This window comes from Haemaphysalis longicornis, unplaced genomic scaffold, assembly GCF_048455015.1.
Source record: "Haemaphysalis longicornis isolate Haplotype H1 unplaced genomic scaffold, Haemaphysalis longicornis Haplotype H1 scaffold_12, whole genome shotgun sequence".
Classification (NCBI taxonomy): Eukaryota; Metazoa; Arthropoda; class Arachnida; order Ixodida; family Ixodidae; genus Haemaphysalis; species Haemaphysalis longicornis.
In genome coordinates, this window is record NW_027526225.1 from 80,717,982 (window position 1) to 80,745,771 (window position 27,790).

General features: G+C 48.0%; 1 protein-coding gene across 1 annotated transcript in view; it reads right to left on the bottom strand.

Annotated features, from left to right (window-relative positions):
* The window catches only part of LOC144162859 (muscle, skeletal receptor tyrosine protein kinase-like), a gene marked incomplete in the record, with an annotated part of 645,867 nt that overhangs the window by 204,156 nt on the left and 413,921 nt on the right, over positions 1-27,790 (bottom strand). Inside the window, 1 exon segment of the mRNA XM_077693565.1 lies at positions 12,456-12,586. Coding sequence (XP_077549691.1) covers positions 12,456-12,586 — 131 coding nt within the window.

A 27,790-nucleotide genomic window follows, 5' to 3' on the forward strand; every position in this document is an offset into this window, starting at 1 on the left:
TCGGGCATTTGGCACAAACACCATCTATTAAGAAGGCCAGCTGGTGAGCTCCTGACCTCCAACCACTCCGTACAGTTACTGGCTGCCTCGACCTGTCTACGCACGATTGAGTGTGACGTTGATCCGTTAAAAGGTTACGACTCGGATTGTCACCATTTTGAGCTGACTCACAGCCGGCATTGCGAACTTGAAGGTTTCGTGGGTTCACGTACGCACCCAAGCGAGCGAATGGTGGCTACAGATGCATGGCCGCACTTTCGGGGGAATGGATTGCGGGCAGACTGGAGCGATACGCGCGCAACAAAATGAGTCGCAACGTCACGCAGTGGCGCCGTCACTATCGACGGGATCTCAAAGGGTTATTCCCTAAAACAAATTAAAACAGAAAAAAAAGGCCGAATGGGAGCGGAAGAGCACATTCGCGGACCGGTTGACTGCCATGTGATCGACGGGGTACGACGGCACTGTGAAAACAAGAACTCTGCGTTTCGGGGCGGTATTCTCGTGTTTTGTCCGGTTTGTGTCCGCTTCAAAAGCGCCCGTTTTGAGCAAGGCCTGATTGGCTAAAAGCGAACACTCGGATGTGACGCCATCCAAGCACGGAGGAGCTATGGGCCGCGGCTTCTCGGAGCAGACGATTTGGAGCAGACGATTTTTCGTCGCCTTGTTGTTGGTTCGCTGGCGGAACAATAAACACAAAAAGAGAGTTTAAAATAGGTTTAGTCTTTTAAAATGTGTTAACAAGAACAGTTGCGCAAAAGTCAACCCGAAGCCCGCCTACAACTGGAAGTACGTCACAATAAAACGGACGCAAAACAGACGCTTTCAAAACGGACAAACACGAGAATACCGCCCCTGGTCGTTCATTTTTTTTTCTATACCCGCGATAGCGTAAATCAGCGGCCATTTGATAACTGGCCACGCAAAAGGAGTCGCGGTTGACGGAACGGCCGGCTTCACGCGAGAACAAAGTCGTCGTCTTCTTATCAGAATTGCTAAGCAGACGGAAGACGGCCGAATAGCACTGTTTCCCGCGTAAATGGCCGCACGCACGCATATACGATGACGCAATGGCTTCCAGAACAACAGATACGCCGTTCGAACAAAGATAAATAGCAAAATATGCATGCAAATATAGCGGACAAAAAAAGAAAGATAAAAATAAATAGAAACAAAAACAAAACAACAACTTCTAGGGTATTGGTACGGAAGAGACAAAAGAGGGCATCGTCTTTCTTTTCGTGTGGGTCCCCATCCGCCGACCCCGCAAGCCGAGGGTTGATTTATAACCGTGGATTGCGGGTTACGGTGCTTCTCGCCGTGAGCCGAGCCCATGTAAGGCTGTAGCACGGGGAGATTCTTTTGCAGAATTCTTTTTCGTGCTTTGATTTTTTTTCTTTCCTCCTTTACATTCTTAATTGTATCCGCTTCATATTTCTCGACAGTGAGTACGTTTAGCTGCAGAGCGCGTGACATCGTTCTGTTAATTCTTACTTGGACAAGAGCAAGAGACACGGGCAATGAACGCTGAACAAAAAGCAATGAAGAAAAACGAAGAATGAACAAAAGCACTGAACAAAAAGCACTGAACGAATGGGCACGGGCAATGAAGACCCTGGCAACGAAAAACTCCGCTTTCTACTTACAACGGCAATTAGGTATGCCACGACAAGAAAGTGCGTATCGCTTTTTTTTAACAGTGCCAGAGCGAAGTTAAGATCGTTTCTACATACTAAACTCGCTGTCCACGTTTTGTCCATTTCATTGCGGAAGGTTTTGAATGTTATTTTCACAATCTCCTTTAAAAAATATCAATACACGAACACACGCGCGCACGTGCGTACGTGGGTGTGGGTGTGCGCATGCGCGTGAGTGTGCGTATGTGTGTGTATTAGATATCATGCAAAATACGACAATCCATACGCATATAAATACACAGACAGACAGACAGACAGACAGACAGACAGACAGACAGACAGACAGACAGACGGACGGACGGACACACAGACAGACAGGCAGACAGACGAACGAAGGGGGAATATGGAGGGAGGGACAATCTGAAATTTCGAATTTTCCAATCAATCATCCCGCCTTCAATTTAAGAAGAGGGTGGAGCCATGGCTCTGTTACGGCTTCCCACAGCGTAACACAGCTAGTCAAGCGGTACTTACCAATAACTGCAGCAACAATACAGCAACACGACGTAGACAATGTACCAAACGCTGGGCGGCCGTCTAGCTCGTACGTGAATATATTGACTACCACTGAAATGATCTGCAGTTTCCCTATCCAATGTACACCAGACAGTCAACGCTGCACCGTTTATACAAGGGGGGGGGGGAGCTAATTCCCACTGATTTGCGGCGACGGGAGACTGATTTTTCGGTGAGAGGGGACGACTCAGTTCAAGATATTCACCCGCATTTCAAGCAAGGTGTCCATGCGCGATGGTGACAAATAAAGAAAAAGGAAAAGGTTAAAAAGGGGAACTTATTTCTGGTTCCCCAAAGATCAATCAGTCGGCGTGCTTGCTACAGGACCAGTCTCTTCCGACCATTTCTTTTTCCCAGTGGTCACTTTTTCCTATAACCCGAGGCGGCGGTCAATCAATCGATCGATCGATTGATTGTTTGATTGATTGATTGTTTGATAGATTGATTGATTGATTGATTGATTGATTGATTGATTGATTGATTGATTGATTGATTGATTGATTGATTGATTGATTGATTGATTGATTGGTTGGATCGATTGATGGGTTTAACGCGCCGACATTTTGACCACCTGGGTATCTCAGAGCGCCGAAATCTCGAACATTCGGCCGTTTTCGTTTTTCGCCTCCATCAAAAAATCGGCCGCCACGGCCGGGAATCGAACCCGCGTCCTTGTAATGGACTCAGCAGCCCAACGGCACAGCCATTGAGCCACCGCGGCGGGTCAGCGGTAAGATCAAGACTGTCCATTCTAGATGCCGATTTGTGCCTGTGTGCCGCGAAGCGTATGAATAGAGTGCTTTAAACGTCGTGACAGTTCAAACACCCAGATAACCAGAATTTTTCAGTAGAGCGTCAAGTGCTACATACACACGGATATTAGGAGGCAGGGCGTTCTTACTTTTACCCACAGAAACCAAAGCCCTCTTCGAGGACGCTTGGATCCCACAAATCGCCCTCCCGCTACCTCTGCCCGCTTTGTGGCAGGAATACAAGAAGTTCCAACATGCAGGAATATCATGGGATCAGGGAGCATTCGAACGAGATCCGCGGTAACGCGAAATGCTCTGTTAATAAACTGTATCCTAAGAATGTTCCGGCAGTCGCACAGAAATATTTCACGCTGCAACCACAATAAAAGCCCAATCATTTGGACCCGAATTTTCAATCCCTCCCTTTGTATGAGCGTAAACTGTTTAATAACGGTTTCGCGAAAAGAGAGGAAGCGAGGGGCGAGGCGCAGGCAGACAATAAGAAAGCCACATCGCAAACGCTTTAAACCTGCTTTCTTCTTTCGCTGTTCTAGAAAAACGGGCCGTAACAGAACGCGCTGCGTTAAAAGTGGCTCTTCACCCGCCGCGCTGGCTCGGTGGCTAATGCGTTGTGCTGCTAAGCACGAGGTCGCGGGTTCGATTCTGGTGTGCATGTTCGCATCCACCGAAAAAGACCTATAAAACTTCAATCACGCTGTCTAAAAAGCGTGACAGGTGACATTATTTACTAGACGAGCTATGGCAGAGGAACGTGTGGCGCGAAGATAATTCACAATGGGAGAAACAGGCAAGATCGAATAGGTTTGGTATAGGCCCGCAGGCAAGGGGAGGAACAGAGGAACCACGGAAATTGATTAGGCTGCCGGCTTGCCGCACGAGGCGGCGCTGCAGGGACTGTATTTTCCCCGAGGGGATAATAGAACGAGCATTCGATTTTCCATAAGCATCTGCGCGAAAGTGTGTCGGAGACAAAACGCCCGGCCGTTAGCGGCACGAAGCAATACAAACACGAAAGAGTGCGGAAGCGTTCTGCACTCGCTGTACCCCTAAGTGGCGAATTGATTTCGCCACACAGCCGCTATTATATGAGCACACACACAGGCGGGCGCGCCGAGAAAATGATGCTCAGAAGAACCGCTGCCGCATAACCGCTAAGCAAATGCCGGGGTCGAGGAGAGAAAGGCGGCCCTCGGGAACTGCCGCAGAGCCGTCCACTACCCAGGAGTTTCACCGGTGACAACGATATTAGGGCGGCAAAAATGATGATTGTGTGACTGATAATGATGACGCCCTTCATTTATTTAAAAACCTCGCGTGGAGTCTCATTCACTTTTTCGCTTTCTATTAATGTCTTCTGTCCCGAGATTTCAAGGAGGATTCCAGCCACAACAACAACAACAACAACAAAAACAACAAAAAGACAACAGCAGCAGCAGCAGCAGCAACAACAACAAAAAACAACAGCATTGATTGATTGATTGATTGATTGATTGATTGATTGATTGATTGATTGATTGATTGATTGATTGATTGATTGATTGATTGATTGATTGATTGATTGATTGATTGATTGATTGATTGATTGATTGATTGATTGATTGATTGATTGATTGATTGATTGATTGATTGATTGATTGATTGATTGATTGATTGATTGATTGATTGATTGATTGATTGATTGATTGATTGATTGATTGATTGATTGATTGATTGATTGATTGATTGATTGATTGATTGATTGATTGATTGATTGATTGATTGATTGATTGATTGATTGATTGATTGATTGATTGATTGATTGATTGATTGATTGATTGATTGATTGATTGAAGGGTTTAACGCACCGACGCAACGCAGGCGATGAGGCGCGCCGTAGTGAAGGCTCCGGATTAATTTTGACCACCCGGGGATCTTTAACGTGCGCCAAAATCTCGTACACACGGACGTTTTTGCTTTTCGCCTCCATCAGAAAATCGGCTGCCACGGCCGGGAATCGAACCCGCAACCTCCAACAGCAACAGCAACAACAAAGAAAAACAGGGCACAGAGTAGCGAAATTGATAATCAAAGCTATAAAATCGGAGAACCGAAACTACGGGATGTAGGGATCCTCTGAGCATCCGCTGCACGTTTCGTGTATCAAGTGGGGCAAGCCATCGATTACATCTTGCCCCTTATCTGCTTGCAGAGATGAATGAACGTGATCGTGGCCCCGAACCTTGGATTGATGGGAGCACTAGTGAATTTTAACGATGGGGGCCGCCACGGCCAGGGCCACACAGTTTTCATTCCATGTACCAGCAATGCGTGTGATGCCTACTTCACGTGAGCTGCAATATAAAAAAACGAAGGGGGAGGAACCGACGCAGTCATCAGCACGTCGATTTTATGCGCGCGGTGCAAGCATTGGGCGGTACTGACACCGACGCCGCGAAATATAATGCTGGTAGAAATCATTTATCACAACACTTTTTTTCCGTCTCATTCTATTCTACAAATTCCCGGGGTTCCGTTTCTCGTGCTTTTTCTGTAATCCCAGTTCGCTCATTCTACGTCAATAGAAAGAGTATACGCGTTACTAGACATCTAAATCTAGGAACAAGTCGTCGTGAAGTACATGGTATTTGGCGATATCTATTAGAACCAGCGTAAAGGTGAAACTTGCGTCCGAAATATCGTATTTTCGCGGGTATAAACCATACCAAAAATGCGAAAATTTCAGTGGCAAAGAAGGGGTGCGAATAATACGCGGGGTTTTTCCTTTAGTGCAGCTGGACGGCAATGCGCATTGTGCCGTGAAGCTCCTACGCAGTGACACTGACTAAGACTTCCATAGCAGCGATTGTGCAAAACATACAAGAACAAGACAGAAAAAAACAAGGACGAGCGCACTCTAACAACAAAATTTTATTAGTGAATTTCTCCTTGCAGTCAGTGTACTCGAAGTGCTAAATATACGCTTTTTCTGTCTACATAGTATGTGATGTGTTGCTTGAGCAGTAGCTTTGGTGCAGCCTTTCCTGTATCAAATGTGCGGGCAAAACGCCAGGATTTTTTTTTTCTTTTCCGGCGGGCGGAAAGTGGGGGGTGCGGATTATATGCAGGGGTGGGTTATACGCGCGAAAATACGGTATATCTCAAGAGTTGCACTCCCCTCGCCCCCTTCCCTCCGAGAAGTGCGTAAGCGACCTGCTCACCGAAGAAAAATTCATTCTGGGAGTTTTCTTTTAAGTGTAGCAGTCGTGTGAGGCCACTACGGTTCGCGTCTGCGACAGTCGAGCTGAAATCCAGAATGTCGCAAGGCCGCAACAAGCCGCGAACGGTTCCCCTGTTCCAACCACATGGATTCGTGCATCAAGCGCTGCAGGAAAGAAAATCCTTATCGCAGCAACATCACACTATAAGTACGGTACGCGCCTCCTTTCCTCATTTGCTACTCCATTTTCAGAGAAAGCGGAGGTCGCGTCATTTTCGTGTCAGCGGGGTGGGAACACCATCCACCAAACGTCCGGAAGAGCACCCACTCTCGAGCTTCGAAACATCCAGTGTCTCGGTTAGATTCACCTTCAACCATAATTACACTAGTGCCTGTTTCAAAATTCATGAACTTTGACCCCATTCACAACCGACTGCAGTCTTAGAAAGTGAAGATTCGTACATTTTAAACTGTTAAAAGCAAAGAAAAAAAAAGAAACAAAAGGCACCGCAGTAACTAATCGTACTCCCAATTAGAGAGCAGGCGCGCAATTTCCGGCACGCAAAAAACGTTTTGGAGATGAAACTTCGCTTCCGTGACCTGATCCGGAGTCTTATGGCGACGAGCAAAGCCTGACTCGTTGCAGAAAATTTCTGGAGCAGCCGCAAGGCTGATAATTTCCCAGTAAAAAGAACACGATGCGATCGTTATTTCTGGCGTTATGGCTGCGATAATGAACCTGGGAATGATATCACTAGCACTGCTATCCCGATACTATATTTCAGTAGAGAACACTTACTAGGGGCTTCGCCAGGGCGGGAAGGAAGAAGGGGGGGGGGGGGGGGGGGGGGGGGCGTTTTGGTGTGAGAAATATATTCATGCAAAAAAATGGCATAAATTGCTTCAGCGTCCAGAGCAGTCTTTCTATTTTATTTCTTTTGTTATTTTCTCGGTGGAGTATAACACCATCTGAAATTTATTTATTACGCCACTAACCCTCACTCCAATTAACAGCGACGCACACCAGCTAAATTTTTTTCTTAAAACATTTCTCACCGACGGAAATGGTCGCGCATATCTCGCCAGTAGAGCGAAGTTTCGCTCAATTAATTAACGCGGAAAACCTGGCGTGTTGGTACATAATCTAGGCAAGACATCGCGAAAAAACACGAAGACAGAGAGACACACGACAAGGACAGCGCTGAACTATCAACTGGTTTTACTTCTAAAGCGACACGATATACATAGAGCGTCCAACCTAAGCTTTATCTACGCTTGGGTAGAAAATTTAGCTCTTTTTCAGACAAGATGATAGAGGTCATGCGCCATGGCCTCACCAAGCGTTAAAATTCGTTCTGATTCTACAATTTCACGTGACAGCCGTGATTTGCTTGAATTGTAAGTTCTTTTCGCCAGAATTACAATACCGTTCCCTCATTAGAAAGTGCAAATCACGGCTTTCACGTGAAATTGTAGTATCAGAACAAATTTTAATAATTGGTGAGGCATGCGTCAGCGTGGCCTCTATCACCTTGACTGAGAAAGAACTAAATTTTATGAGCATGGGCTGATAAACCCTAGGTTGGACGGCTCTATACATTATGTCAATTTGGAAATAAAAAGTGGCAGCACCTCCACTCCGTGGATGATGGTGAGGGTGCGGAGTACGGGAACTCGAAATCTCGAAATGACATCCAAGTTGCGCCCCGAGGGACATCAGATTTGCGCCCCGACCGTCATTTGATTTGAGCCGTGAGTTGCACCTTGATTATTCCCTAAATGAAGCTGCAACTCACGGCTCAAATGGAATTTCGCTTGATTTTCGCTTGACGGTGGTGTGTGCACGGATGGACGCGGACGGACATTGGGAGGTCCTAAGGTACGCCGCACCGTTACAGGCTAGGGAGTAAGCCGTTTGGCTCTCGGGTACTAACTCACGGTCGTAGCCCAGTGGGTAAGACGACTGACACTAACTCTCTCTCGTCTACCAGACAGGCTCGAATCCTGCCGATGCCTGTGTGATTTTTTGCGATTGTAAATGCTATGCGCACGGACGCGGACGGACATTGTGAGGTTCTAAGGTGCTCCGCACCTAACAACAGTTCATAGCTCAGCGCAGTATTGTCGTGTGCCTCTCTTCGTCTTTTTTGCGTTGTTTTGCCTAGACATTTCATTCGTTGCAGTTCCCGGAGGCTACACAGGGAGTGAAACAAGTGGCAATACTCCCCAACGCACGCCGTACACATCCCGAAGAAACCACGCAGTCCGCTACACTCCTGTCCTCGGCCGGAGCCGTAGTGTTCGGGAGCCATTCGTCTAACAGACGCCTCTTACGAGGCAGGCGGCAAGAACCGCCACACGCATGATCGCCCTCATTACTCGGCAGGGCGCCGAATCTCACGCCCGCACCGAGAAAAAGAAATCCTCGGCTCGGCCACCACGGCACAAGGAGGCCTCGGGTGGATAATTAATCATGCCTTAGTCGCAGCCGCCGTCTCGCGCCGTGCAACCTGCAGAAAGCCGGCGTCCTAACGAGTTCCGCGACTGGATACGAGCGCGTCATTTCCAGTCGATCCTAGGGAAAAGTGATACCCGTCGCAGCAAACAACGTCGCTGCTGTCGCAGCGCGCTCTATAACCGACCTACCGTATTTGAAAGATTCTAACGCACGCCTTTAATCACCGAAAGTAGCCTTAAAATTTGCGTATGCGTTACAATCGAGTTCAAGACCCAAATCAGCCTTCAATGTCGCCGGCTTTCATTTTAATTCAAGCAGAAGCTCGATAAGCAAGTTTATGAAGCACAATGTGTGTTGCTGCCACAGTTGCGTGCGTCAAATAAAATGCCTTCTGCTACGTACGTGTTGTTATGTCTTATACACTTGCGTGGTATAGAATCTGCTTCAAATTATTTTTCCAATTTTTGATGAGTAACTTGAACTGCGCCTTACAATCGGGGCGCGTTATAATCGCGCAGATACGGTACTTTTGTTCGGCATCATTGTTTTTGCGCGTTTTCTGGTTTCGTATTTTCTCGAAGTATTTGAGTCTTCGCGGCAAGTCTGGAGAGAAAACCTTATGCACAGCGAACTCCAGTCAAAGTAAAGAACGGTGACGCGCGAATAAACAAAAAAAAAACGCCCCCAATTTACACGTCGCTACGATCCTTCAATGATTTGTTACAGACACAGTATAAGCGGAAACTTTCCCGCAGTCGGCAAATTGCATTACCTATGCGTAATTAGCTTGTTGGTGGGAAGGCGCTAGAGACGCGAGGAATGACGCAGTTCCTGGCGCGCCTGCGCGGGCCCAACGCTATGCCGCCAAGTGTTGAACACAATAGCGAGTTGCGCTAACTTCACGCCGACAACGTAACGGCAAAAAAGAAAAAAAAACGCCGCGGACTGCTTTGAAGTTAAAAAAACCTTGCAACACTTTCGATAAACGTTTTAACTCTTTCCTTCGCGTCTGGAAGCACTGCGGAAGCTATAGTTATCGCCAGCACAGAGCGGCACTGCATGATTTGCTCATCCCAGCAGATACGCCTTCCGCTTCTGCTTTGTTTTTGTGGCTTTATTTTTAAAGTTGCTATCTAAAAGCGTTCATTGCTGCAGCAGAAGGAAAACCGGCCAAGAGCCGCTACATGGCCTCAGTGACGAAATTCGCGTCGTCGAAGAACGCCAAGACCGGGAAAGAGAAAAAAATCCTTTGAGCGAGTTTCGAGGTTATCCGATGGCCATAGAGAAGTAATTATTGGCTGAGGTACTTTGCGACCCCCTAATCTAAGTACAGGGTGTGTTGGGTGACTACGTTCTGCAAGCATTTAGGACTTCAAAAAAAGTTGAAAGAAGTGTTGCAGGGTCCCTTTAAAGGAGCCATGAAGAGAAAATACAACTTCGTTTAATTTGAAAGAACTAGGATTCACTATCTCACTCAGCTCCATTACAGCCACAAAAGATGTTTTCTAACGAAAAAAAAGCAAGAAATATTTAAAAACTCTCAAATATTGCACCACAGTGACCTGTTATGAGCAAGAATGACGTCATACGGGCCAACAATAAAACATAATTTTCAGTGCGTTAACTGCACGTTAGCATTCAAGTGATGCGGTCAAATGGAACTAGAGGCTCCATTACAGACGTTCCGTCATGTGTTGTCGCGACAGGTCAGTTAGGCGGCCGCCAATCGCACAAACAAGGTTCCGTGACGTCATAGAAAAGTTGCGGGAAATTGGCTAGGGGTCGCGACTGCTTCACACGTTTTCTTTCGTATCTCCGTTATTTGTTCGCAGATTGCGATGATATTGGTACCATTGTTATCGGGACTAAGCAGTCTTTATAATAAACCCAACATGTATTTTGTCTTCATGGCTCCTTTAAGTAGCGACGAACATAGCAAACAAAGTTGGCACTCCATCGTACATTGCTAATTATGAGGTGATCAATTGTATAGAAGAAGGTGAACTGTAATAATTCGGTTTCTGCTGTCGTTTTCATTGTGCCGCGTAATGAAGCCAACAACAAGGTGTATCTTATTCAGGTGGGTGCGCTTTACAAATGTTTCTACCAATATGAAACAGACCTAATGAGTACTGCTAAAATTACTCGTCCACTTTTAACACGTGTTTCCTCTCCTTCTTTCGGTTATTTTTCTCTAGCCACCATTTTTTTATTTGCCCTTAACGCCCGAATTTAAATGCTACTCCGAAGCGACGCGCCAAAAGCGGGAAGCTGCAGGACAGGATTATTGCAGGGTCTTTCTCCAGTAACGAAGAACGAAGGCTCAAAGTGAAAGGCAGGCACGTAGGGTGCTGTGCACATGCCTCGCCTCCTACGCTCGAGAAGGACGAAAGTGATGGATCATCCCTGTTTGGTAACACACCATTACAGAGGTGTCGGAGTTCACTGCACGTCCCCTCTCTCCTAGCCCCCTTCACAACTTTAACGCCGATTACGCGACGAACGCGAAAGCAAGGGAATTCGCGCGATGAAGAATCGGCACTGACCCCTTTCCCACTTAACTTTGTATGACGCGTGTTCTCTAGACACGCTCGTACGCGGAAAAATTAAAGAGAATGATAGCTCGAAGATGGGCCGCGAGTACAACGTCACTGATAAATGAATCGCGTAGATCGAGGGCGTGAAATGTTCACGAAGGGCGAGTAAGGAAAGGTAGGAATGATTGTACACGCGAAAGGAATAAACAACAAAATACACGATATAAATATGAGTGCCGTATGTTCGCGCGAATAACCCACACCAGAAATGCAAAAATATCAGTGGCAAAGTAAGGTTGCGGATAATACGCGGGGTTTCCTTTATTGCAGCTTTACGGCAATGCGCGTTGAGCCGTGAGGCTCCTACGCAGTAACACTAAGCCTTCCATGACAGCGATTGCGCAAAACATACAAGGACAAGGAAGAAAAAACAAGGACGAGCGCACTCTAATTACTCAATTCTACTTGCGAATTGTGACTTCGGCCTTGCAGTCAGTGTATTCTACTTGCTAAATATACGCTTTTTCTATTTACATAGTATGTGATGTGTTGCTTGAGCAGTAGCTTTGGTGCAGCCTTTCCTGTACCAAATGTGCGGGCAATACGCGAGGATTTTATTTTTCCTTTTCCGGTGGGCTGAAAGTGCCGGTGTGGATTATATGCAGAAGCGGGTTATACGCGCGAAAGCACTGTAGACAAAATGCCCATGGAACTTTAGTTTAGGCTTTAAAAAGTCCGCCTTTTTTTCTCCTCGTAGTGCTCCGGAAAAAAAAAAAATCACTTCTACCTGTAAAGGGTGCTTCTCTGCAGCCACACGAAAACAGCGGCGAAGCCCACCACAAGGGCGCTGCGGGAATTCAGCCCAGTTGCACCCCGCCAGAACACAACCTAAGTTTAGGTGTTTTGCGGACCGAATTCTACAACTGGGCTGAAAAACTGGCCGTAGCGGAGGGCTCAGGATTGTTGTAGACCGCGTGGGGATATTTAACCTGTGCCGAAATCTCGACACACAGGCGTTTTGTTTCAGCCTCCATTTCAGCCTCCGGTTTTTGTTTCAGCCTCCATTTAACCTGTGCCGAAATCTCGACACAGGCGTTTTGTTTCAGCCTCAAACGCGGCTGCTGCGGCCGGGAACCAAACCCGGCGCCTTTGTTGTCGCAGCAGCACAGCGGCTTACCCACTCAGGCACCGCGGCGGGTACCACGACAAAAATAAGTGACTTCAATGCGTTGTCTGAGGTGGAGCTTTGGGGGTGTCGCGCACGCATTGTAAACTCACTTTTTTGCCGTCCTTCCACCAGGTCACTGTTGCAGGCGGGTGTCCAGAGGCGTTGCAGTGCAAAATGAGCGCACTCCCCACTGGCGCGTTGAGCACTGTAGTCGGTGCTCCTCCCTCGCCCTTGGTTGGCACTGTAAACAGAAAAGGATAGCAGTCGGTCAAACATACGGACAAATTAAGAACGCGAAGCCTACGCTGGAAACAGTAATGGGAATGGGAGAGGGGGCATTTCTTAGAAAAAATACGGAAGAAACGCACCAAGACGAAGTCCGCCCATAAAAATATCCTTACTGCAATTGTCAATTCGAAGGCGGGTTCTTTCAACATAGTCGGCGAAGCAAAGAGAAATCGAGCGATAGGAGGTTGGCTCATAAATAGAAGCCGCAATTGGCGATAAAGACGCCAGTGTACATGGAAGCGCTGAGCCAGCGTACTAAGAGGAATGTACATTGTTTCCATCCCAGTGACCCACCCTCTAAATGAAAAATAAAGAATAACAGCGCAGTAACATCCAACGGCCCTGCAAATATTTGAATAGGAATTAAAGTAACGGAACACTCGCGGAGAATGTCATCGCTACAATTTCTTTTCACTGAGAACGCAACGCCACGATGGGGACACCCTGAAAGATAAAAAAGAAGGTATTTTGAACCGTTTGTGGCTGCGGCTGCAGTAGTAGCGCTTAGCAAGGAGCGAAATACTTGCGGGAAAAAAAAAAATCAAACCAGTATGCGGCTCCACAGTATGCGAGAATACTGAAACAAGAAAAATAAAGTAACATAATATGTACAGCCCTGAACACAGCCTCGAGGCGTTAATGATCACGGGGCTTCTATGGGGATGCCTATCTTCTTATTACAGTGCAGAGAACTCCAAAATTGCATCTCTATGTGTGTATTTTTTTTTTGTAATCTTAGTAAGACAATTTCTAAGGAGTCCCCCCTCGGCCCAAGGCATACCACTTTTAATTGAAAAAAAAAAGTTTTCTCTTTTTTTTCTTTATGTCCTGCCCTGCGGTGCGTTATAAGAAAAGGCGATGCTTCCTAATATTAGCAACCGTCGAACGTTTTAATACGACGCGATAAACTAAAAGCGGCGAATGAGGCTGTTTTAGGAAGTTGGCATACGAGTACTGGATTATTACTGATCCGGACTTCTTTTCTTTCCGACAAGTCCGCCCCATTTCGTGATCCCGTGTTTCCGGCTGACTGAGCAAAGCGGATTATTTTTGAGACGAAGCCGCGAAAGGACATCTGCAGCGACGCGCGAAGAACGTCGCGAAATATGAGTCTAGCTTAGCGCGACTTATGAACAGAGCTAATGCGACGAAATACCGAAGTAACGGGAAAGAAAAGAATGCGATAATGAAGGGAATAATTAGACAATGATGGTGCGAAGCCTGAATTCCTCTACGTACTGAGATCGTTACACACCAGCATTAAACGACTGTAATAAGCTCTCTGCGAAAGTGTCGGGGTTGAGGAATACTCGCCGCGATAACGTTCAGCTCTGATTCTCAAAGATGTAGCACGAGGAGACGTTCGCAGCGAAGTGTTAAAAAATTGACGCAGCTCGCATTAGTGGTGCAAGGCTGGAGAAACAGCAGAACTCTCGGCCCCTCTCCCTTCGTCGGAGACCCTGGTGTTCAAAGCCAACGCTACGAATAGCCCAAATGAAATAATGCAGTGCGCCGGGAATGCGATGATAGCTCAGAAAACCCCATGGCGGATACTTTTCATTTCCTTACTGCGCGGTTTTTTTCTGGAGTACCTGTTTAGTCTTTCAAGGAAGGCTATGACGAACACTTTAATTCATAATCTATTCCCCGTGCCTCTTTATCGCCCGCCATACTTGCGGGACCATACGAATAATGTTTTAGACCGTGCCAAGCGTATGTGCGTGCCGCCAAATACCAAAACGTTTTTCTTTAAGCTCCATTCGCAAACGCTTCCAGTTAAAACATGGCTGCGCGAAAGAGGAATGTCGATCCCTTGGTCAGACAATTGTCGCTTGTGCAACCAACCAAAGACTATTGACCATTGTTTTGTGCTCTGCCGTGACGCGGTGTTTTTCTGGGACGTTTTGCAACGGACACTAAAGAAGGACATTGACATCACCCCCTACACCATTCGCTTCTTGTCATTTGAGGATGTTAATCGGGTGCCATTTGACGTTATTGTTCTCCTAGGATTGTTTAGCTTGTGGAAGTGCCGCATGACTGATCGGCATGCTGAATTTCTTAGGCCGACCAAGTGCATTTTTCGGGAACAGGCGGCGTTGGTACGGAGCGTTTATGCAGCGCAGAGTGATCCACCGAAGTGGCTGAATCTTTTGGATGCGTTCGTTTGCTTGCCTGAGTTTTGAAATGGTGCCGACCTCTTCTAACAGATACTGACGTCAAAGGTTAGACTGACATCTAACCTTTGCTGCCTGCTAGTGTTTATAGTGTGTGTTAATTGTCTTGTCTGATTTTTTTTTTTCTAAAACTTCCGTGCATTAAAGCAAAAAAAATGCGATGATAGCCCAATCGGATAGATGCAGGTTTCATAACGCGAGAGACACAGGTTCGATTTCCATCACGGGATGCGTTTTTTTTTCTTCTTTTTCTTCCTCCAAATGAAGGTTTTTTTGGTCGCGTTGCACAGCTTACGGCCGGGTGAAATAAATAATAAATGTCAGCAAATAAGTAAACGTACAAAAACCGTCTGTGCGCATGCGAAAATAGTAGCGAAGAGCCATCTAAACTTATGCTCCGTAAAATTTGACGGTATATTCGGCATTCGCTTGGCGGGAAATATGAAAGATGCGTGGCTCCTCCTGGGTTGCTAAGAGCGAAACGTTAATTACCATACGCTAAGTTGCGTACCGGGATGAGTTGATGATGTTACGGGGCGCCAGAATCATATCCGGGCATACCGCGCAAAAATGAAGATTAGTGGCGCGTCCCACAAATCCCAGGTGGTTGCGGGGCTGCGCTATGCAAATCCGTCGGTATGGAGGTATGCGCAAGAACGAAACGGGCTAATTAGAGCCAACTCGTAGGTGCGCTAATTACGTCTCCTTAGGCGGTAAGCAAAAAGAATATGCGTAGGTAACAGGGCGGGCACTTTTGAGGACTGTTAATGTCTACGTGCAGTCCTGTCCGATGTACTGTCCTATCGCACATTTCCCATTTGACAAACATTACGAGCTATGAAACCTGCCAAAGTTCTGACTGCAATATTCAAAAGCGTTACGGCCAACTTAAAGCTGTTATTGGAAGTGTCAGAACATCTTTATGTTTTTTTTTTTTTTTGATGGCGTGATGAGACTTTCAACCAACCGAATAACGTAAAGCCCCATTTATTACGTGTGTAATAAATGGCGCCCGTAACATAAGCTTAGCTTAACCGTAGCTTAAGATACGTCCGTTGCGTCAGTAACCTCAAATGATAGCATACATACCAAGCAGCGAGTGCGTGTAGTGCTATTCACAAAGCATGTGCGGGAGGTTTCCTCCCTGTAAGGTTTGAAATTCCCGCGACGCCCGGGATCATTGGTGCTACTAGGACCTCTAGCGACGTCGCCTCGACTTTCCAGCGGCTATCCGCTATCCCCACGAGGTGATACGCGGTGAGGCAGGAGATTTGTACCCTCCTCCAATATAAATGCGCTTGACAATCGTCAGATTAGCCGATTAAGTGTCATAGAAATTAGAGTAAAAAAATTGACGGATCCAAAGAACACGTGGGAATCGACGTAGCGCAAACCTGCCATCGTAGTATACCTGGGTTGAAATGAACTGGCGTGTTTTAAGGCGAAGCTTTCTACCTTCACTGTTCAAAGGTTCTGTCGCGACCATTGGCGTCAAGAGAAATAACACCCGCGAAAAAGTAAAAGAAACTACTGGCACCGCCAGAAATCGAACCGGGAACGAATAGAGAAACGGAGCGAAAGCCCATTGTCTTACCAGTTGAGCTACGAGCGCACGCGGAGACGGGGGAGACAGACGGTGCACTCACCGAGCCCAGCTCCGAGTTTACCCCCTGCGTTCTCGCTGAATGCCACGTGATAGCGTTATGCGACCTCTAGCGGCGCTCTTTGTAAAGCCACGTGTGTGAATTCAAGTGACGTCTCATGGGTAATCGTTGTGGGCGTCGTTTACAGCTTCGCTTTCCAACCCCCTTCGCAGGGTGTATTAGCGCAGATTTTTTTTTTTAATGTCACTGCGCTTGTCGCAGTTGCTGGTTATTCAGAACGGTGAGCTGTGGCGAGGGCGTCGAGAAATACGTCACGTAAGGAAAACGTCCCACGTTTCGATCTCCCTAGTGAAGACGCCACCACCTCCAAGCGCAGATAACGTGACGTCCGTAGTAACTGAGCGTCCCCAGGAACTCCCCTCCGCGCAAGCCACTGCCTCAACCCGCCGCCGTGGCTCAGTGGCTAAGGCGTTAAGCTACTGAGCACGAGGGCGCGGGCTCGATTCCCGGCTGGGGCGGCCGCTTTTCTGATGGAGGCGAAAAGCAAAAACGCCAGTGTGTACGCGATATCGGCGGACGTTAAAGATCCCCAGGTGGTCAAAATTAATCCGGAGCCATCCACTACGGCGCGCCTCAGTGCCTGCGTTGCGTCAGCGCATTTAACCCAACAATCAATAAATCAAGTCGCTGCCTCAGTTGACACTTCGGGCGTTGAGGAAGCAAGCGTTATTTCGTGGGGCAGTGAAAGGCTTACAGCGCCCGGTGGGCGCAATAGGCGGAGGACAGCTATAGCGTTCTCGGATGTAAGATAAATCCCGGCGCCGCACGATGCCGGAAGCAGCGTCAGCCCTCTTCAAAGCGGCTGAAAAGCCAAAGAAAGTTTCGCTTTAAAAATTACTTCTTTCATTTAAAAGGCGAAAGAGTACCGATACGTATCAAAGTCCCCGTCTCATCAGAAAAGATGAGCGGCTCAAGACCCACTTTTATAAACGGTTTGCGACGCAGCCATTGGCGTCACCGAAAATGCAGCGCATCACTTTGACATGAGCATTACGTGGTTGTTTCGTAGAATGGGTGCGAATATGAAACACTAGTGCGTACTGAGGCTCCCCTGCGTATTTAAGGCGCAAGTTAAGTTCCTTTAGTAACGACGCCATGTAACGACGCCAGGAGGCGTAACACGATAGCGGTAGATTATGAAATAGATCGATTAACCGATTAAAAAATAACCAATAAAGAAATTGTTCCGTTCATACCTGAATTCCCAGCCTTCACTGTTTCGCCTCCATTTAGGGATTTCGGCTTTCCCGCCACGCAATGCTCTTCATAGTTTATACCGTTGTCCACAACCACTGAAAACGGCTTTACCGCTCGCCGCAGATATCTTCGCTGCCTTCTCAATACCAGCGGCATGGGTGCTTTCCGCGCGCTCAAACACACGCCGAACAGTATGGCACGATAGCATCCACTAGCCAGGCGTGGAGGATGCGGCTGTCGCCAGGCGCTCGGCGAAAACCACGAATTTTGGCGGTTTTCGCGAAAACCGAGAAAACCGCTAATACACATGCTGATTCAGAAGCATCGCCACACCACTCTAGGTTGCCTGTATATCGATCCGAGACGATTGTTCCATCACAAAGTTCGGACGCGAGACCAGGCACACTGAGCCACAAACGCTCCGGCAACAAGCACTTCGTGCTTGTTGCACTACCTTCGGCCGTCCGTATTTCCTCCCCTCTCGCCTTATCTATATTTCAACAACACCTGCAGCAACGCACATACGCTGCTACACGCACCGCGAAACACACAAAAGCACGCCGAAGAACGGAAGTGCGGAGGGGACGGACGAGGGGTGATACAACGAGGCTCGCGCACAGAACAAGAGATAGGCGGAAGAACGACGCAGCCTAGGCAATACCGATTCCACCTGCAAAAATGTGACAATGATGATGAACGGATGTCTACCAGTACTCTGATTGGTTGAAATAAAAGACACGTCACTGGGTTTAGATGGAGATCCCGAAACTCACGAGATCACAGTGTGGACAAGATTCGGTGCAGAGGCATTTCTCCTACCCGGAAGGTGTTCGATAGGCATGACAACGTCCTTGTCTTCTCCGTGGTTTTGCCTGCGTTTCGGTTTTGTATCACAGAGGAGGCGGGGAGTAGAAAACTCGGGGAGTAGAAAAAGAATTATTCGGTAAAGAGGCCGAAAAGCTGACGCCTGAGGTTCTACGCCCCAACGAGAAAGTTGGCAACACATCGTGTGTTGACCCCCGTGCAATCGTGTCTATTGGAGTGTGCTAAAATATGATCGCCAGAAGAAAGCCTTCATCCCCTCTCTCTCATCCACCAGGTGACGGCCCTGCGCTAGGATTTCGACTTCATTCAGTCTTGGCTGTGTCCAGATGCAAGTGACGGCTGTCCGGACGCAGGACAGGACGTGTTTCATCCGTTTCTCCTCCGCGCTGCCAACACTCGCGCAGTCATCTCTAACGTATTCTAGGTTGGCAGCACGTCTCCGCATTCGCCCCTAATCCCGTGTCGCGTGAGGCGGTTTACGAGTGCCAGCTGGCTGCACTTAAGTTTCGGGTTAAAGCCGCGGCGGGCCGTTAGAAATGAAGAATCGGTCGTTTAAGAGGCCTATATAGAAACACCGTGTGGAGGCTTACTCCTTACTTATAAGGCGTTTGTACTTCCCCATCACTCCTCGGCCACGGCTGTCGTCTAGGACACTAACGGCGAGATGTGAAGAGCAACTCTGGCCAGATGACTTTAAATTGCGTGTCGATGAGTGGAGAGTGCAGAATCGGCTTACTGTTTCACCTTCAGCTTTGACTTTATTAGACAAACTGAGTAAATAACATACCTGGTGATAATACTAGTCATAACTGCTTATATATAACATAACTGGTAAATAACTGGTTATAAGAGCAGAGGAGCTGCGGAACAAGGTACGAAAGGTGAAGCCCGCAGACACAAGTTGATGGACTTCTCGAATTTCATTCACTTTCACGGTGGCGGTGCACCGTGTAAAATGCTACGAAAAGCTTGAGTCAGCCATATTTAAACCTCTAATTATTCATTTTTTCGGTGAAATAAACTGTATTTTCACTGAGCCTAAAACGGAATTACGAATATTGTAACCGAAACTCTTGCAGCTGGGCCCATTAATAAATACCACGAAGCTTCACGTCGTTTTGAAGAGGCCCTGTTGAAATTAAACGCTCCGCGATTGCATTGCGAACTTCATTCGCGTTACAAAATGTCGTTAGCTGCGTTCTCGTGGTGACGCCTTTGGGAGGAAAGGGATGTCCAAGCTGCCGTGAATATCGCGATGCCATCCGCACCACACTCACCAACAGCGACGCATCGCACTTATCCCGACAAAAAGAATCATGGCAGACCTCGCCATGAGAGAGAGAGAGAGAGAGAGAGAGAGAGAGAGAGAGAGAGAGAGATTACCCTTTATTGCGCGCGCGCGCGCACACACACACACACACACACACACACACACACACACAACACACACACACACAACACACACACACACACACACACAACACACACACACACACACACAAAGGAGCGACGGATGCTCTTCGGTGCTCTAACGCGGATTGTCCAGTGTGGGTGGCGTCCCCAGTCCGAGATGCCATATGGCCTCCAGCTGCTTGTCTGGTCCGGATCACCAGGCCGCGCAGGCTTTCCAGGACCTCGCTGCACAGCAGGTCCTCCCAATATTCCGTCGACGGCGACGTATGGGAGTTTCTTGACACCCTGGCCCCTTATACCATGTAGTAGAGAGCGCTAGAGGTCCCGCAGAACTTGAAGTTGTAACTGCAGAGACGGGTAAATCATATGCAGTTTCGTGGCGCGAGAGCAAGAGTTCGTTTGAAGTCTTCTTACTCGAACTGCTTCGTCTTTGGTTAGTTCCAGATGCGGAGGTAGGTATTTTTTTCGGGATAATCTGCACAGTTCCAAGATGTCCGTGCTGCGTCGTGGGATAGGTGGGAACAGCGACGGCGGAGCAGCTTCAGCTTCTGTGGCGGTGGGGACGGTAGTGGATGTAATCCTCGTGGGAATGTAGTCGGGCGGCGGGCGCAGCTACCATGTTACCCTCCAGAAACTCGTGCCCCGGTGTCCACACAACAAAGGTGTCCTGTTGTTCGTCTTATTTTTGGTCGTGCCTTTGCAGGAATATTGTGAGCGCCGCTGCGGAAATACGGTCCTTCTGGTAATTTCTACAGACCACTTGCAAGTCCGTTACTATGATCATTCGATTTTGAGTTTTAACAATTGTTGAAGGGGCGAAGGCAATTGCTACCTCTCCAGCTGTATAGGTGTCGTCCGTTCTGATTGTTGCCGAGCATAACTCTTTCCCTTGCTGTCAATCACGAATATCGCGTGTGCTCGGTTACCTCTACTTGCGTACTTTGCGGCGTCACCGTACCGTGTTCCGCCACAGTTGCAATATGCTTTTTTGAGTGCCCTTAACGTGGCCTCTATGCGCCCATTGTTGTGCACGGGATTCATGATGCGCGGAACGTTGGCCACCATGATGCGATCCCGCAGGCACATGTAGGGTATATGCCCTTCTCGCTTTGGGTGTCTAAGTTTGTTGCGTACCCGAGACGGCGTAACATAGCGCGACTAGTTTCCGTGAGCTTTAGTCGTTCGATTTGGCTGACTCTGTGCGCCTCCAGGAGCTCCTCCCAAGTGTTATGCCCCCTAGTTGATGTAATTTCTCGGTCCATGTCCTGGCTGTCAACGTCCCCGTGCCAAGTCGTACGTATGCCTAATTAGAACGTTCATTTTCTCTCACTCGGCATTTTTGAGCCCTAAATATGGAGTGCCATATGTAACTCGGCTGATAATTAGTGCTTGTATCAATATAATTGTACCCGCTTCCTACTGTCCGTGATTTCTGCTTGTTACTCTTTTGACAAGGTGGGTTACTTGGGTGATCGTGCTCTCGAGTTTTGGTAGGGTAGCTGCGCCTGCTCCATCTTTTTGGAGAGTCAGTCCTAATATTCGAAATGTCTCGACTATTGGGATAACACGCAATTTAGTTTAATCTCCGGGTCGGGTGTTTCTGGAGGTGGTCTGCCTCTCATCCTCTTCATAGGTACGAAAAGTTTTTGAGGCTGTAAAGAGACCACAAAGCATAAGGTATGCCTCGGTGCAGTCGACGGCTTCCTCTAGGCAATACTGCTGGTGGTCTAAAAAATTATGCCGTCTGCGCAGATGGCATGACTAAGAACAGGTATGACGTTTCTCGCGTAGCTTGATCATCGCGATGTTGGAGAGTAAGGGCGAGATGACCGATCCCTGTGAGGTGCCTTTTGCTGGAACCTTGAATTTTTAACTCCGTAACTTGCCGAGACCTACTGTGGCCGTTCGAGACGAAAGGAAGCCCCGGAAATTGTTGTACGCCCTCTCCCAACAGTGTGACTGTTGCAAGTTGTTGACAATGGCCTTGTGCGATACATTGGCGAATGATCCTTAGACGACCAGCGCCAGGATAGCGCTTTTTTGTGGCGTCCTCATTTTGTCAATGACCACTTCTTTAATTTTTGTAGCAGTACATCTTGGGTCGACCAGCCCGGCCGGAAACCATACATAGTGTCAGGGATCCTCATTTTGTTGTTGCTGCCCTCCATGAAGGGTTAAGCTATCCTGAACCATGTGTTCCATTGATTTCCCAACACATGAGGTCAATGAAATCGGCCTGACATTAGTTATGCAAATGGCCTTTTGGGGCTTGTGCACCATGGTGACATCAGCATGTTTTCATGGCTTCGGTATCGCACCACTCTCCCATATTTTGTTAGTTCTACGAAAAATATACTCCTTTCCTTTTTCTTGAATGTGGCGAAGCATTTTGTTCGTAATCTTGTCCCCTCCTGAAGCAGTGTTCCTTGTTACCTTGTCATGATTACTTTTTTATGCCAGCTTCACGTCTACAGCCTCGATTGTGTCACTTTCCTGTATTTGCTATTTTGAACAAAGCTTCTTTGGCACTCGGCAAGGCTAAGATATCTTGGTGTCACCAGGTGATATCAGGATATCAGGCTGGCATCGATTCAGATGATACTAAAAAGTTTCCTTCAACCACCGTTGCTCCAACAGCATTGCTTTATAGACGATAGATCATGCCCGGTCATACCGCGCCAAGCCAAAACTAAACTTATTTCCATCCCATGCACATAGCTCCCAAGAAGCGATGTCGTTAAAACAGAAATAAATGCTTATACTGCGATGGTTATCAACCTGAATTCTTCCTATAATGTGGGCCGCCTCGAAGGAACACTCTTTGACATCGTTCTATATCTGGGACAGTCCGATACTCTGCCTAAGCCCTTTAAGAAGCCAAGCCGAGAAGGAAGGAACTATCCTAGATCATTACTTGGTCACCACGCCACGACATAACAGCAAACTGACGGATCCCTTCATGCACGACACCGACCCCCACTCGCGGGCACAAGAGAAGTAAAAAAAAAAACCGTTAGCTTACCGAACACAGCAGCAACAACCTCGCTCACCGAGCATAGGCAGTATATGGACAGAAGCGGGAAATTCGAAGCGATATCCGGAGAGACAACGCGGGATGCGGTGCTTCTCGCAGGACGAACCCACTTAGGCTCTTCTCTAAGGCGCTTAAGCGAAGAGGCAGCGATGAAGACGAGGTTAGGCGGGAGAATTGCGGACTTCGCATAAAAGCTTGTGCTAAAGCGCAACCGCTAAAAACACAGCCCCGATAAAAAGCTCCACAGCTGCGGAGCCCCCGCCGTCAGCATCAGCGCCGAGCTTAAGCGAGCTCAAGAAAAGAGCGGTACTTTACGAGATCGTGATGCACTTTACGCACGAGGCTTACAAAGCTACCCGACACGGGTACTATACAAGCGTCCATACATGCAAAGCTCGCGCACGTTTACAGCGGGGCCGAAAACTCGCTTATTTTTGGCGCAGTAGCGGATTAAGCTGGGAGAGAGTGGATTCCATATAAAACGGTGGAGGGAACGATGAAGCAAAAATGACAGCTGCGAAGGATGACAGGACGAAGCAGGGTACGGAAAAAAAGATGCGGAGGATGCCAAGGGCACTCGAAACGCCCTCCCAGGACCCGTAAAAACCGCACGCCCCTGTCTCTTCCACGGCGAGCCGGAGTGGAGTACAAAGATGCGCGCTGCATCAGCAGGTCTACGTTGCGGAGGGAGGCACTTTCTTGCGTGGGGAGGGATTCGGAGAGGGTGCGGCTCCCGTTTTTCGCTAAGGCGGTTGTCTATAGCATATCCGCGTTCTTTTTTTCGTTTTTTTTCTTTGGAAGGTGGGGGGGAGGGGGGAGGGGGAAATGTGTATACTCGAGTGCCGACTCTTTTGTCGATGTGAAAGCGTCGGGGAGAGCTCAGTTCATCCTCCTCATCCGCGAATTCGTTGTTTCAGATCGACGTGAAAGCTGTGTTGAAAATCCATAGCCGGAGGCGATATCGCGTTCGTGATGTTCGTGGATAGTTTTCTTCCGAACTGGGAGAAAAGTAGGCCGTGGAAAAAGAAGCGCAAGGATGCCCGAAGAAAAGACGTGCGGCGGTTGACATGTATGCAACTATCAGCGAAGCAGAAGTCGGTGGTCTGTCTTTGTGGAAAGCGGAAAACTGTGCTGCATGAGAGCGGAACGACAAACTGTGGGTGACGACCAGATAAATATATCGGCGGAGTAAAGGCGCCCACTCATAGTTGCAATTGTCTTAGGGGCGACGCCCCTTAGTGGCCGGGGCTGTTGGCGTCTCCTGTCGTCGTTGTAACCGTCGTCTCAGGTAGTCACGATACTAAAACACCGGGCAACTTGTTTACGCCTCGCGCTGGAACGCTTCGTAACGCGTACTAAAAATAAAAAAAAACACCGGGACACTCGTTTATGCCTCGCGCTAGAACGCTTTCTGCTTCAAAGACGCGAGACTTTTACAACAAAGCTCAAAACCTCTACCCCCAACAGTTTCATCTCCGTTGGTAAAAACGCCAAGTCGCCAAGAATACACTACAATGACGCTTCGCCCCTCTTCAGTTTTCAAGCCAGTGGAGATGGCCTGATATTTTTTTTTTCGAGCCGGAAACCTAGAGACTGCAGGTTTAGGTGACCGCATATCCCTCTGTTTGGGATTGTGTACACACCGATCTAATACAATCCGTCAAAATAGTCCAAAATAATTGTCGGCTTTGATTCTTTCCAACTATAACCACACCACTAGCATAACAGCAATGAAATCGAGCCTGAAGCTATCATCTTTAGCATCTCGTTTTCAAATTCTTCGACTGATCCCTGTTCACAAAATAGATCACCATCCGCATTTACAGAATGAACTTATATCCACACCAGATTATGTTTCATCTCGTCTAGATCATCGTCACAAGGTCGGAGTTCCATTATGCAGAACAAATGGCTACTACGCGTCATTCCTACCACGCACGTGCGTCAAGTGGAATCACCTTCCCGCACCAAACGCAACCATCCAAGATCATGAAAGGTTTAAAAACGCCATTAGCTAAGATTGTATGAGTACGAACCACATCACTGTAATAGCTGTACATCAACTGCTGAATTTTAAATGCAGAGCATTTCAGTAACTCACGATATCACCCGCGTTGGCGTCCGTAGTCCGCACGCTCACTGCGCATGCGCGTCGAGTCGAGGCGATAGCGAACACTCACGCGAGGGGCATTGGATTGGATTCGAACACTCTCTCGCGAGGGGCATTGGATTGGATTCGATTGGATTGGCATGGATTGGATTGGCTTGGCTTGGATTGGATTGGATTCGGATTGGATTGGATTGGATTAAAGTGGATTGTGTTGGATTGTCTTGCGTCATAGCCGCGGCACGTTGCGTCATAGCCGCGGCAGACGCGCTGGGGCTGGCGCATGTGCAGTACTCTCTCTTCCGCGGTTTCCTCTCCTTCGGGCGCGCTGCGCATATAACCGGTGTGCCGTTCTCCGGCGAAGCAACATCCGCTCTTGGCTCAAACACCTAGAGTCCACGCCGCTTTACAAGTACGCCGACGTCGTCGACTGGGACCGGCTTACGCAGTCCCCTCAACGTATATAAGCGGCGGAGCGCGCGTTCGGAATTCAGTCAAGGGCGTCTTTGCTTGGCTTTCGCTTGACGTGACGCTTTGCTTGACTCGAGTAGATGCGACGCATTTACTCGAGTTCCCCCTGTGGGAAGATGCGGGCGGCTTTTTGTATTTCCTACGTGTAAATACCACTACCCTCTGTAATACCTGCCGTTCCTGAGGATACCAAGCAATTAAATGAAATGAAATAAAAGAAAGGCAATTTCACAGTTCGTTCAGTATGTAAATGGCGGAGCATGTAGTTGACGCTCATTTAAACTTTTTTTATTCCATCTCGCAAATAACCCTCAAGCCTTTCCTATCCCGAGGAAGGGCGAACTGAACTTTGGCGTGTCTTGCCTTTGAAAAGATGTGGGAACATTAAGATTACCAAAAGTGCCGGGCCATCTCCACTAACGTGAAGCCTGGGGAGGGGCGAAGCATGCAGTGTATAAGTATTTTTGGCAACCTCGCGTTTTCGCAAACGGAGATGAAACCGTTGGGGGGTAAAGGTACACAGATTTGCTGTAAAAGTTTCTTGTCCTTGAAGCACGAAGCTCTCTAGCGCGAGGCGTAAACGAGTGTCCCGGTGTTTTAGTGCCGTAACTAGATGAGACGGCGATTACGACGACAACAGGAAACACCAAAAAAGAGAGACTTCGCTTCTTCGTGAAGATTGGAAAAGTCCGCCCTGGTGACGGAAGAGTGTATGATAGGATATAATAAAAACAAATTGAAAGGCGGGCAGGTTAACCAGGTATGGCGCCAGGTTTCCTACCCTGCACTAAGTTACTGGGGTTCAGGGGATAGAAGAGGGGGAAGGCGAAAAGGAAGAGATAGGAACGGGGACGCGCGCACTCATAGTGATTTTCTTTCGCACTAAAGACGTTCTTGTAATCGCGTATCATTCAAAAAATGAAGAAGGGCTTTTGCCGCTTTCTGTGAATTAGACGATAGGTACCCATCTCCAAGGATTGCCTCAACGCTGAACGGTCAATCGTCCAATCGGCGGAGGGTGCAATATTCAAAACAGTGATGGTGCGAGAGAACCCGTGAAAACAAAAACTGAGAAAAAGAAAACACAAAAGAAAAAAAAAACAACACCAAAACAGGTGAGGCAACAATCCATACAGACAAGAAATTACTTGCAGCGAAGGATAACCCGGATAAAAATTCAGTTCAGCATTCACCCAAACGTCAGACATTTGTATTACTACTTGAACGCTTGGTCATTATCACCCTCAGCCCATCTACGCCCACTGCAGGGAAAAGGCATCTCTTATGGATCTCCAGTTATCCCATCCTGTGCTAACTGCGACCAATTCATCACCGCAAACTTCTTGATCTCATCTTCCCATCTAACTTTCTGCCGCACCCCGCAAAGCTTGCCTTCTCTGGGGATCCACTCTGTTACCCTGAAATACTAACCCTTTTTTTATAGAACTTTGTCACGCCCACACTGGAAAGTCTGCTGTGCTTGTCTTTCCTCCCATTTTCCTGTGCACAACAGTTGAAGTCCCGCTGACAGTCCGTGCGTACTTCCCCAGCAAGGACAAGCAAAATGACCCTTATGATAACGTAAAGCGGACGTCGCGTTACGCCTCGCCCGCACGCCGCAAGGTGATCACGGCCCTTGCGCGCACGCAGACAGCACGACAAATATCATCATCTGTGATCTAGCCTCACACTCGACTGACGCAGGTTTCCTAGGCGCTTATGCGTACGGCGACCAGCGATTCAGAGCGTTAACGAGGTCGCCGGAGGGCGAACCGGCACCACCGCGTCCAGCGCTCGTCGTTTCACCTTTTTTTTTTTAAAAAAGCGAAGGGTTCTATGCCTCACGCGGTGTTACGCGAAAACGCGCTTCCGGAATGATGAAACGTGAAGCTTTCACTGATAGAAATGCAAAGTCCACAACCCAATTAGCAAGCTTCCAAATCAACGACAACGCTGAGCCGACAATGACAAAAAAAAAGGTGGGGATATACGGTACTCTTGGTACGCAGGGCAGCCCTACTTGGAGCCTGAAATGTAAACCCTGGGTTCAGGGTGCCCGCAGAGCCGCAATGGAAAAGACAAACGCACGGGAGGCCGCGACACGGACGAAGCACCCGGCAGCACGTCAGCGTGTTGTCGATAAGAGGCAAAGTCGCCGGTAGGAACGTACACCCTTCTACTTGCAGCACACCCTTCCTTCTCGGGCAGCTAATAGATCCACGACCCGTTATCTTCGCCGCACAGTACGCAAACTAAAAAAAAAATAGTT